This window comes from Lepisosteus platostomus, chromosome 12 (assembly GCF_059453375.1).
Source record: "Lepisosteus platostomus isolate fLepPlt1 chromosome 12, fLepPlt1.hap1, whole genome shotgun sequence".
In the NCBI taxonomy this organism is placed as follows: domain Eukaryota; kingdom Metazoa; phylum Chordata; class Actinopteri; order Semionotiformes; family Lepisosteidae; genus Lepisosteus; species Lepisosteus platostomus.
The window spans coordinates 4,663,635-4,677,103 of NC_142622.1; the positions used below are offsets into that span (position 1 = coordinate 4,663,635).

At 41.0% G+C, this 13,469-nt stretch overlaps 1 protein-coding gene across 1 annotated transcript in view; it reads right to left on the reverse strand.

Annotated features, from left to right (window-relative positions):
* Positions 1–8,621: 8,621 nt before the first annotated feature.
* Positions 8,622–13,469, reverse strand: part of col1a2 (collagen, type I, alpha 2) — a 40,887-nt gene continuing 36,039 nt past the window's right edge. The window contains exons 43-50 of the mRNA XM_088600532.1: positions 13,063–13,116; positions 12,782–12,889; positions 12,267–12,320; positions 11,971–12,078; positions 11,193–11,436; positions 10,325–10,509; positions 9,630–9,872; positions 8,622–9,016 (exon numbers count right to left, since the gene is read on the reverse strand). Of these exons, the coding sequence (XP_088456658.1) occupies positions 8,870–9,016; positions 9,630–9,872; positions 10,325–10,509; positions 11,193–11,436; positions 11,971–12,078; positions 12,267–12,320; positions 12,782–12,889; positions 13,063–13,116 (1,143 nt within the window). The 3' untranslated portion in view covers positions 8,622–8,869. The remainder of the gene's footprint in view (positions 9,017–9,629; positions 9,873–10,324; positions 10,510–11,192; positions 11,437–11,970; positions 12,079–12,266; positions 12,321–12,781; positions 12,890–13,062; positions 13,117–13,469) is intronic.

Here is a 13,469-nt window from a genome sequence, read left to right on the forward strand (position 1 = left end):
TATTAGAAGTACAATACCTGTGTTAGAGCAGAGTCAAAAGCATGTCCAGCATGCTAAATATGGTAAAAGGTATCGTACAAGTTAAGTACGAATTTATAACAGAATAAAATGAATGCCACTGATCAGAAGGCACTATCGTTATATTTTATGAAGCACCCTCCATGATGCATCATCTCAAGGTGCTGTACAATAAAAAAAATTAAAAGACAGGTATTTCAAAATTTAAACACAATTTTTGAAAAGATTTGAAAAGGCTGACTGGAGTACAAGCTCTGGTATGGGCTGGAAGATCGTTCCATACGCTTGGAACAACAGAAGAGAAAGATGAATCAATGTGTGCTGTAGGTGCATAGGGGGGCTAACAGTTCACTAAAGTAGTTAGGAGCCCTACTGTGCAAGCCCTTTAAAACTGAGTTACTCTGAAATCTACAATGTGCTCATGCATTGTTGTTATGATCTGAGCATCTGAGTTATGATCTTGCTGCAACATCTTAAAAGCACGATTTTATACACCAGCATGCACTGTGATGCAATACTCCAGCCAGGAAGAGACAATAGCATGCATTGGCTTTTCTGTGTCAGATTGGGAGGGATGTGTGTGCATATACCCAATGTTATGAAGATGAAGAAAAGACACCTTCACAACACAGTAAATGTGGCCTTCAAATGCAGATCAAAATTGAGATACTAAGATTGCAGGCCTGAGTACCTGGACTGATTTCAATAGCGATACTAACACTGACACATTCGCAGAGTTAATAAGGAGAGCCAGTGAACGTAACTCTGGTCTTTTTGAAGTTTTTGTGACAAAAGTTTTTACCAGCTGAGCTGTAAAAACTTTCGTCACATCTGTTTTTTCACACCATCTAAGCAGTGTGACAAGGCTGGTAGTGCTTGCCAGGCTTTGTGTGAACAGAGATTTGGGTGTCATTAGCATAGAAATGAAAGCTGATGCTGTCCGTAAGAAGAATCTTCGAGTAGGACTGCAGCATGCCAGACACACAGCACCCATTACCAGAAACTACAGAGGCGTCAGGATGTAAGAAAACGAATGAGAGAAGGCCATTCAGCCAATCTAGCCTAGTTGGTAGTAGTAAATTGTTCCAAGGATCTTACCAGCTGTTTCTTGGAAGAAGGTAAGGAAGATGTGAATCCACGTATCCATTGCCTTCACTGAGAACTCACAGACTCCCACAACTCCAGCCCAAATACTGTCAGCTGTTTCTGTTATTCAATATGTGCAGAAAACTCAATCATTACAATCATTTCAGTTAGTGTGTGTGTCTGTCAATCACAGAGTCGGTCGGCATTAGTCTGTGGCCCAGTCTCCAAGTTCCAGTCTTCAGATTGCCTGTGTGCCCGTACAAACCTGCAGGCTCGTGTGTGGTAGACGTGATGCTGGAGTGCAGCCAGTAGTCTGCAGCAGTGTGTGGTGATGTTGGGGGAGCAGGCAGTGACCGTGTGGGGCCGGGAGCCCCATCCCCAGCCCCAGAGCTTGAGTCACACTCCTCATCAAGGTTCCCTGAGCGCTTTCTCACTCCGGTGCTCTGATTATCACACATGCTTGCTCTCTCTCTCTACTGGCTCTGTCACTCTATAAGCCTAATAGACGTTTTGGACACTTGCAGAAGAACGAGACAGACAGAAAGAGTTTGAGAGACAGGGAATCAGGCCAGAGTCAGAAACTGCAAGTTGCAGGAAGAATCTGTTGAAGCAGCCCGAGACACTACAGTATGAGCACGCAGGGGGTGGCTGGTGATTCAAATAAAACTGAGGTTCTAGTCACATTTGTATTTATAATAGACGTGCTAGAGGCACTGTACGTAGCTCTCTTGTACGTGTTAGTTTAAACAGCATGAAGGTGGCATAAAAACTTGACATCAGGGCTTGGTTTGGGAAATCTGTCATATAAGCAGTGGATAAAAATTATGCCTCGAAGTAAAAGCACACTGCAATCCTATTCTTAGCCTAGAAGGACAAAACATCAAGGTGGTCTAGAAATATAAGGGACAAGGAAAATCGGCTGCTGCTGGTTTTTCTTATCTGAGGGAACTCATGGGTTGTGCTCTTCAGAAAAAGCAGAGTGTGGTGAAAGCATGAGAGGAACAGCCTAGATATTAGTGCTGCTTGAAACACGCAACTGGTAGCCTGCCTTGTACTGAATATGTTATAGAGTCTTAAAGGCCAGACTTTCTCAGATGGTACCTTCTGGGATTAATAGCACTGAGTTAGAGAAAATACAGATTGACAGAATTGATGGATTAGTGTCAGCACTGATTAGTGGATTTGGAGAAATTTGTCAAATGTTCAGATGCATCTGCAACTAAATTTAACAATACAGAAATTGTAGCAAGGAATTCTGTGTAAACTGGTATATCCATGGGAACAAACCACCACTATTGCGCCACAGTATTAATCAGAACCAAGGAACTTACATCACCAGAAAGGTGATGAAACAGTTATACCGGATGATGTGACGCTAGCTGTATCTTGACATCCCCATTTCATCCTCAGACCTCTGGGATAGCTGAGCCCCTGAAATTCAACCTCACAGATTTTGACAAAGCAAAATATTGGACAGAGGAACCCTGTGGCTTAGTGCCTGTACTAATTTGGTTTTTAAGCAGTCACACTATACCCAGAAGGTTAAGCCTCCACAGATTATAGATTAGTCTAAGAGTACGGCACTAAAATCAGGGGACAATATTAATAATAATGTGTACAGATGTCTGAATTACGTAACTATGATATGGCCAAAACAATAATACGAAGTTGCAAAGCAGGACACATGTCACAAAGGGAAATCAAAAGTGCTCTCATGTCTTGAAATGTGCCCTCTTGAGGACTTATTGTTCTGGACAGGACTGTTTACTGGCACTTAATCTTTGTAATTTTCTATGTGCTGAAAACCTAACACAATGATAAGGGTCTTCATGTGCTAATCATTACTCCTGTGACGGCTCTGCGGTATAGAGCACAGAGATCAATGCCTCAAACTATGGGAAAAAGACCGACAACATTCTTGTTCTTTCATTCTTGGCTTGAAATTATCTGAGGTTATGTCTTTCTCTCCTGCCTCCAACATCAATTCAATTCGCCCTTACAACTTCAAATCTGTTTTCATTTGCTGTCCAGTTCATTCAGTTCAGTGGCTTTCAGCCTCGATCGTGGATGGTTGCTGATGGAAAGGTCCAATGTGTCTCTTAGCCCCTCCTCCTTCACCTCCCAAACCCCTTCCTCACACAAGACATTGTCACCGCACACTTACTCATACATTTCTAAATATCTATTTTTGTTGACAACTAGTAAATTCAGAAATTATACTTTTATACTCCCACACATGTACAGAATTGTCCATTTACTTGTCATTGTATTTATCTATCTAAGGAAAGGTCAGATTGTTCAGGATTGGAGAATTTAGGCAGGACACCAGTGGAACCTGTGCTCATTCAGCTCAATGGGATCTTTAGTAACCCTTTAGTTAGGATCTTGGATTAACATCCCGTCTGAAGCACATCCACTACTGCTGCACATTGTGCTGTGATCACCCTTACCTATTATCAGTAAACTGCAAAATTTTACATTATGAACAAAGTTAATAAAGCCATGTTTTTATCTAAACTGCAGATCAGCGGCTGTGTCACTGGTATCATGAGCAAGGCCCTTAACCCCAGCTGCTCCAGGGGCACTGTACAATGGCTGACCCTGTGCTCTGCCCCATGCTCTCTCCCTGTCTGTGTGTCTGTGTGTCTCATGGAGAGCAAGCTGGGGTATGCGAAAAGACAAATGACTAATGCAAGAAATTGTATATGGCTAATAAAGTGATTTTATCTTATCGATTGATTTGCTGATGACATTAAGTTCAGAATTATTACTCCCTCTTGTGGTTAGTGCACTCTGACTACTTTATGCAGTTCCAGCATAGTTCCACAAGAGGCCGGCCGACTACCATGTCACAGTCATGGTGGCGTGTCTGTTTTCCATTGCGCCCTGTTAGGCTTTGTTTCACCCAAAGTACCCCAGACTTCTCCAGCTTAGTACTTTGATGGAAATGGACGAAACGCTGAATTTTTCTAAACACGTATTTTGAACATTGCAATGTTAACTTGCATTGCAATGGATTTCCTGTCAGACACCACCTACCGTGAATATCAGTCTCATCTTGGGTGATTTGAGGGCCTGTTAAATAGGCTGGTTAAGAGGGGTTTTCTGCTATACCCGCTGTTGATGGATGAACGAATTTTCATTTTTTTTGGGCAATTTGCATTTAGCATGCAACTGCGTACTAAATTGCAGACTAGATAATACGGTACTATCTGAAGATCATATCCAGCTTTGAGTTCAATTGTAAGGAAAATAGGTGCGGAACAAAGCCGATTAGGATCAGGTGAACCCGCTCAGCACAGCGCTGAGGGTTTTGCATGGTTACTGTTCTAATTAGCACGAACTGCTAACTGAACATTTCAATTAATTTCATCAGTAGGTTAACATGTAAACCATAATTATTCCTTTTCTGTCTCGTGTTAGTATATTGCTGAATATCCCTGGCAATTTAATGTTATCTAATGTTATTTATAATTTAAGAACGCCATTTATGTTTAAATATACCAGATAAAGGATACGTACAGTAACTCCTAAGGCGATATTCAATTGCAATTAGGCACGAAACAAACGAGAACAGCAGCTGCATGTTTGAGTTTGAAAATGTATCATATGTAGCCGCTTTAATTTCCATTTATAAATGATATATAGTAGATTCTTACGGAGATCATTTAGACAAATAACAAATCACTATTTTATGTCTAAGCTGTATTTGCGTCTACAATAGTATAAATGTAGGCCCTGAAATTGTTTAACAATTACATTTGTTGCACTTCAGCTAAGAGTTTCTTAATTTCATTTTGTGGATCTTCTCCGTTTGAGGTGAGTTAGATCCATTTTAGGCATGTTGGGCGATGACAGGCATGTACTGTACATTCCTTACAGCACAGTTATCAAACTGTTTCAAAAAGTACCAGCTAATGTTCAAAAGCGTTAGGAATATGATCTCTTAAACAGAATTAACACTGATATACAGTAAGGTGCTAGTACTTGGGAGTGGGTTTCGTCTACTAGTAAAAAATGACATTTGCCGCTCTAAAAGGCTAAACCTAGAGACTTTTATCACAGATCTTAACGTACCCTTACCTCTGCCTACACATTTGTTTCTCTGAACCCCCAGATTCCCAATACCCCTGCTTTCTCCAGAGAAACACGAGTGTAGACTCCCATAATAAAACAATACAACATATCTATCTAATTAAGACCCAGACTTGTAATATGCATTCCTTAATTTCGGTTCTCTGCGCTCCCCAGCACATCTGGAAATTCAGTATAGCATACTGAAGTCTCTACATAGAGCTACTAATACAGATATAAAAGAAAGTTCATTATTAATAAATGGCACGCTTATTAATACACACGTGTATTTATACACTTGTTTACGAATAAATGTGGTGTTTCTGGAAAGCAATTTTAAACATTACAATCATTTTCAACCGACAGATGCATAAATTAATTACTTAATGACGATATCATTTCCAGTGTAACCGGGAAATTTCTAATGTGATCCAGTGTTCCGTGAGTCCCTGAGCTGCTTGAACTACAGTATACTGTACGAAGAGGTGGTTTAAGTTACTCCCTGAGTCAGTAACCTCTTGAGGGCAGCAGTTGTTACTTTGGGCTCGTTGCAGCCGAGAGCTGCGGATTAATTTCAGCGGCCAAGCTCGTTGCAATTGGTTTTAAGGTAGCGCCCTAATTTAGCACGGTGCTAACCACAGGTTGAACTTCAGTTAGTACGCTGCTTTCAGTTCGTTGCCATTGACCGAGTGTGATTTCCTCTTTTTCCAAGGATCGGTGGGATTCAGGGAAGCATTGAAATACTAACAAAAAACGTTGTTTTTTCTTTTAATTTCAAAACCACAGCAGTGTTCCTTACGTTTTTGATGAAACCACTTTGAAACTCAGTAGTACTGTTACAAAAAGGTTATATTTCTGAGTTTATAAAATGTGCACTTGGACTTTTGGAACAAACTCTGCAATGCCGCCCAATGTCCTGACTTGAATGTCACAAGTCTAAGATGTGTGATGGAGAAAACGTGCAGTACTGTTCGTTCTATGAAAACTGCAGGACAACCAACAGTTTTCAGAGCACACTTTGACTTCTCTAATCACGTTTTGTGATGCTACAACAAATCTGTCTCTCGACTTGCCGTGCGTATTTATACATGCCTTATCAGTATCTGTCTTCTTACTGTAAGTAGTTCAGATGGGTAGCTGCGTCAGTCTTGTTTTCAGCATGGTATAAACCTAGTTCTTGTTCCTCTGTCTTCTTAATATCACTAATTGCTAATTGTATAAAAATACAGTATGGGTGTGAGTGTGGAGCTGTGTCAGTGTGTTGACTGCAACGGAACAGGTAAAGATTCATTCCACAATGAACAATAGTGAAACGTTTCAGCTGTTGAGCCTTCTTCTGTGTGTCTTAACCTAAATACACCTTAACAGCCAAAATATTGTTTAATATGGAGAAGAAGAAACACTTTATTACACCAAGAGATGTAGGTGTTTGGAACAGGTTTCCCCATTAAGGTGGTTGAAGCCCAAATTTTAGTCTCAGCTATTAAACTACCCATTGAAAAAACTGGTCCAAATGTCCTGATTTCATTTCTTATATTTTTCAGTTTTGCCTAGACATCTTGAATCCCCTGAAAATGTTCTGAATCTACTTCAATTGGTTTTAAATAAAAAAATAATCTTTTCAATTCTACTTAATTAAGAAAATGATACAGTTTTATAATTATATATATATAATGATATAGTTTTGCAATTGTAATTATATTAATCAACAGGCTTGTTTATATTTTTGTATTTCTGGTACAGAACGCCTAGAATAAGTTTAGAATAAGGTCAATACCAGCACTACTAGAATATTTAGAATAAGTTTAGTTTTTCAAGACATCTCTGGGGTTTTGGAGAATTGCTCATTCACCAGATAAAAAGAGACAGATTTAGTGTGTGGCACAGTTTTGCCATGTGATGCAGAAGGGATTGTAATCAAAACCATATCGGTTTGCTTTTGGATCACTGAATAAAGAAATACACTCTACAGGTACACCATGTTTCCAGAATGCTTGAATCTGAATATTTTAAAATGAAAGAACTGATGTAATGAAAAATGTATCTGTGTAAATCACCTTTTAGAATCTATAATGATGAATAACACATTTAAGAATATTTGAATATTGTTTTTTTTTCCCATAGAAGTTCCAGTAAAATAGTGTAACATAAAATAATCTAATAAATCTGAAAATATATTTATTATGCTTCATCTGTAAGGTTCATTCTAAATTTATGAAACCATTGTAATATAGCTAGTAATTGGAGCATAATATAAACCACTGAATTTGACACATGCAACAGTTCTGAAAAGAAAATTTGTTTTATTTAGTATGAAACAAGATAAAAGGAAATTCAGTCATTTAGGTAAAATAAAAGACTTGAATGCAGAAAGTGCTATTTACCAGCATTGTGACTTTAAGCCTTTTTCTTGTAAGAGATGAAACTAGATGCTGCACTGTACTGTATATACTGTACATTATGAATAAATTCTAAATTGTGATCAAATAGTGTAAGTGAATGTGTAAAACCCAAGGGAAACTAATGCAAATAAGTGGAGAGTTCATGTTACAAGACACAAAGCTGGACAGAAACAAGGATAAGGAAGACAGGGCAAGGAAAGGGCAAGGAAAGTGTTCCTTGAGTTTAGGTGTCTTAAACTAGAAATTAATTCCATGCCATCATGGAAAGACTTTATCTCTTTATTAAACCAGGCAGGTTTCTACAAATAGCTACATCTGAAAACAGACTGTGTTTCCAATTTGATTAGTGCTGGAAGATTGTTTTGCTGTTGTGGACATGAGACACGTACAAATACGGCCTTTTCAAAATATATATTTTCCCAGCCCCTCCCACGCCACGGCTTCATGTACAGTATGTAACATAAATGCACTTTACTCATGGAATTTTCTGTTTTGGAACATTGGACATGCTTTATTTCAGAACTTTTCACAATTTATTTAAACATCTCACATATACAAAATAGGTACAATAAATTTTTTTTTTTGAGAAAGATGCCTCCTTTTACCCATTCAAATGGACGAAATGTGCTTTAAAGCATGAACACCGGGATTGAAGAAAAAGGTGGGGGAAACAAAAAAAAAACAAAAAAAAACAAACAGGCCTAGGAGTGATCCACATGCTTAACACGGGGTATCAGAGAGAAAGGCGAGATTCCATCTGCAGAACAACACAATGTAATACAGTAAAGTGGTTTCAATCGCAGCTGCGTGTTTCGAAAAACACCAAGGAGTATAGCACCATACCACTGCTTCAAGTATCTTAAGCCGTGTAATACTGGATTTAGCACCTTTGATACAGGACCACGCTCAAAGCTTTCCTATTTTAGGCTATATTAAGGATGTGGATCAGGCTGTAGTACAAGTCTGAGGTAGTTTAAACCTTTGGAAGTTGTGGTTTTAAACTTCCTCTTTGGAAGATATACAAAGACCACAAGTGGTGCGTACTTTCATCGTTTTTATTTCACTTTTTATTTTACAAATGCTGACATGTCCCACAACAAGGTGATTCCCACGAGTCCTGGGGGTCTGTATTAAATTGCATTGCACAATGCTCCGTTCAGTCCAATGTCTTCTCCGATAGGCCCGAGCTTAAGCAAGTGGATGAGCAGAAGAAATCAGCATTCAGTATAAAAAAAGAAATGGCAGAGAGAATTTTGTTTTTTTTTTTTTTTAATTTATCATGAGTCTATTTATTTGAAACAGACTGGGCCAATGTCCAAACCAAATTCTTGATCAGCTCCACCAATGTCCAAAGGTGCAATGTCCAGGATGGGCAGGCGAGATGGTTTCGTTGTTCTGTATTCGATGACTGTCTTGCCCCACTGGCCAGTGTGTCTCTGTGGAAGGAAGAACAGATCACATCACACAATGGCGCCATTTCTGTGTGGACTGTAGGCTGTGTAAAGCATGTGACCTACTAGTTCCAGACTTCCTCTGTATTCAATGGACTGGACAATGATGAGAAAAAAAAGTGTCATTTTTAGGATACAAAGTAAGACACGATCAACCAGGAAATTGAAATCATTGATGGGAGAAAGAAAAACTGGGCAGACAAGAACTGGGACAACTTTCATTCTAGCAAGTGTCCAGGGGGGTAATTGTATTAAACACATCAAGTCAGTTACTGGATATTCAAAAGTAACTTAATAAATTATCGTATACAGGTAGAAGCAATAACATTCAATCTATTTTCTACTGTTCTTATCCAGTACAGGGTCATGAGGGGAGCCAGAGCCTAACCCAGAGGGCAACGTACGCAAGGCGAAATACACACTCTGGATGGGACACCAGTCCATCCCAGGGCACCCGCCTAGAGGAAACCCACATGAATACAGGGAAACGTGCCCAATTCCACCAAGACAGCAGCCCAGGCGCTACAAGAGTTATCTTGCGACTGCGGCTGTAAGCGGTGCTGTACAGTGGAGACGGCAGGACTGAAGAGTGACGTACCGTGCATCCATCCTCCAGCACGCTGAACGTGAAGCGGCTGTTGCCTTCAGCTCTGAGCTCAACGTCGTTGGAGCCCTGCAGCAGCACAGCCTTCTTCAGGTTTCCGGCCTCAGCGTCCATGTAGGCAACGCTGTTCTTGCAGTGGTAGGTGATGTTCTGGGAGGCGTGGTTGGCCAGGAGGCGCATGAAGGCGAGCTGGGTGGCCATGACTTGAGGAGTCATGCTCTCGTCATTGTACTCGAACTGCACAGAAACGAAAATACAACAACGTTTTTTTAGTGCACCTTTCCACCATTTACTTTCTCACTGTATTTTCTTTTCCCGAACTTTCCCTTTACAAAGGTTAACCAAGCATTTAAGTTGCTGCTAGTTGTGCTTCAGTCTGATGCCATTTTATCCTGCTCTCACCAGGACTGACTCTCACTACGCGTCCAATGAGATTCACTTCATTACAGCAGCATGCTTTCTTGAGGAAAGACAAGAATCATCATCTCAGCTGTCCATTCATGACAGCAAAAGGGCAACAGGAAAATCCCATCTATATTCACACCCTGCCTCTGCTCCCAAACTCACTACAGGCACAGTTAAAATGGAAAGAAACAAATGAAAACATCTGCCTTGCTGCAGAGTCAACAAATCTTTCCCTTTTTTCAGAAACACAGCACTGCTCACTGTAGGAATTATATTCAGCATACCTGACTGCCACCATTGATGGTCTCTCCAAACCAGACGTGCTTCTTGTCCTGAGCATTTCTGTACCAGTTCTTGCGTTCAATGGTTGCAGGGTTGGGGTAGATGCATGTCTCTCCAGTGGTGAAGTCGCAGTGAACCTTGATGGCATCCATAGTGCAGCCCTGGTTGGGGTCAATCCAGTAATATCCTGCAGAGGACAGAAATCTATGTCAGGGCCGGTCTTAAATGTACTTCACAAGCACAGCTTCACTTCTGAGACCCTGTGGGAACCAATTTCCTACCAGCAGTGCACAAGTAATGAGATCATTGATATATTAATCTGATTAGATTAGTAACACCTGTCATTAACACACAATAAATCCTCAGTATTCTCAAGAGCTGGCATATCTGGGATCTTGTGTTCAACTTTGTTCCTTGATGATCAAATTATTATATTTGTGTCACTCATTTTGAAATCTGGGTGACAGAAGTAAAATGTTTTACAGGTCCCCTAAAGGTATTCAGGCTAATCATTATTACTGCCCACAATACAGTATTTTTAAAATCTCTGATATTATCATATACTTCTTGTATTAAAAAGATTCAATCTAAAAAAAATTAACTTGAATTCAGGGAAAATGTAAACGGCACAACTAGAGGATCTCTTGGCTTTTTAAAGGACAGGTCTGCCCCATGTGGCCATTTTTAAAGACTTATAATAATAATAATAATTGCTTACACTTATATAGCGCTTTTCTGGACACTCCACTCAAAGCACTTTACAGGTAAAAGGGACTCCACTCCACCACCACCAATGTGCAGCATCCACCTTGGGTGGACTTGGGTGACAGGACCAGCCATTGCACAAAAGGTTAAACAGGTGAAACTCACCACTGCTCCATTCTGGGTGGCTGAGTCTGATGTCACGGCAGGTACGAGCTGGGTTCTTTCTGGAGCCCTCGGGTGTGAGCAGGTTCTCGATCTGGGTGTTCAGGGACTTCAGGGTGGCGTCAACCTCGTAGTCCTTGGCCCTCAGGGCAGCCTGGTCAGCTCTGTACTCATCATAACCAGACACATCATAGCCACCTCCAGCAGCACCAGGGGGTCCGGGAACACCAGGAGGTCCAGGGGGACCCTACGGACAACCAGACAGTCAGATTGGATCTGCTCAGCTCTTACAACAGGCCACTCATGCAGTCTTCTCATTTTCTAACCTCATTCCTAAAATAACCGTACATTTTACTTTTATATGATTTATCTCATTAATGTAATACTTATTATTTTATAGATTCAGAAGACTTTTCAGACGTTTTCTGTATAATAATGGAAGACGTGTTATCTTGCAGCGGGATAATTAACTCCAAAACCAACGTCCCTTGCTAAGATTCTACCCCAAAATACTGAGCCAAACATTTTCCTTTCCGGCCTCAGGACAATGAACCGACAGTCAACTTTCATGACACAACAGGAATCCAGAGGAGAATGCTATTTAGAAACACTTCTTGAAGATAGTGTAGCTCCTGCTCAAGGTGATACTGTTTTGGTTGTTGTCCGTTCAGATTTCCTCAGTTAAACCAATGCAAACCCTGATTGTTTTTTGCAGCTTGACATTGATAGCCCCTTGGTGAGCGCATCAATATTGTGTCAGTCCGCTGCAGTTTGTACTCACGGCTGGGCCACTGTGTCCTGGGGGACCACGATGGCCAGCAGGTCCCATAGCACCAGACATTCCAGATCGGCCATCCTTTCCAGGGGGACCACTTGGACCAGCAGGACCCTGGGCGGTGGAAAGAAGTTACTTAGACCAATGTTACCTATGTTTTAACAGCATTTTGTAAGAACTTTACAATAATGTAAAACTTAATTCAATGTTACAATCATTTGTAAAAATTACAACACAATTGTATATTTTGGATAACCTACAAAGTCATGCAGGTACAGCAGTTTTCACAATGGATTACTTACTCTTGGGCCAGAAGGACCAGTTGCACCAGCAGAACCTTGTTCACCAGAAGGACCCTGTAAAGCAAATACAAGCACTTTAACAACGGTGGTTTGGCAGAGATGAGTCAGGTACTCAGGGCTCAGGGAGGGCAGGAAAGGATTCAGCAATGAAAGAAATGATAGAATGTAAGTGTTCGTCCTAGTATATTTTGAAGGAACTAGTTTAGGTTAGGAGAAAACTGTGGAAAAACTATTAAAAGGTGTGAGAGTAACACGTGAGCTCATAAACTGATGGCATGCCCTTTGTGGAACATTTTCTTGATTTCAACTGTAATGCACGGGGGCTGAAAATAACTGGAACAGTCCCGCACATCACCGAAGTGTGGATTGTAAGTTCACCGAAGGATGTCTGCAAATTCGTTCTTCCATAGCATATTGGCAAATGATATTTTGAAATATTTTGCTCTGTGTTAGGAATGCTGCTGCCTTTTTCTTTGTTGCCGCCTGGTTGCGGCCGCAGGGCAGAGGCGACTCACCATGGGGCCGGGCAGACCCTGCAGGCCGGTGTGTCCTCTCATTCCCTTCATGCCTCTCTCACCCTTGTAACCAGCAACGCCCTTCTCACCACGGGGACCTTGAGGGCCCTAAAGGGAGGGAAAACCAAGGGGAAGAGGAAACTCGCTCATCAGGCTGCCATGGCCCAAGAGGTCCTGAAACAGGACCGGAAACATCTCCAGGGGTTAAAACACCCACTGCACGACGAAAGCTCTGATTTCCAGAAGACGTGAAGTCTGTGTTGTGCAAGAGCACTACTTACAGGTGCGCCTCTTGGGCCAGCGGAGCCAGAAGGTCCAGAAGAACCAGCGGGACCCTGAGGAGATACAGAGGTCAGTCATAAACACAGGGCACTGTGAACCTTTCATAGTCTTCCTGTCAGGGGTGGTCACTTCTGGTACATTAATTTAGATGGGGTGCAAAGGTGGCTTATATTTTGGTAAAAATACTGTGTGTTTCAGATTACTGGTCCTGAAACATGGCAAATATATTACGAAACACATATTGTACATGCAGTGAGATAGCTTTAGTTCCAAGTTGGCTTGAGTGTCACTACAACTTAATGCATGGAAGATATTTTGTATACATCTCAGAACAGCACTAAGGATGAAACCACTGTTGCACTATGTTTATAACGTTGCGTGAAATGTCTTCTTACAGTCTTATACA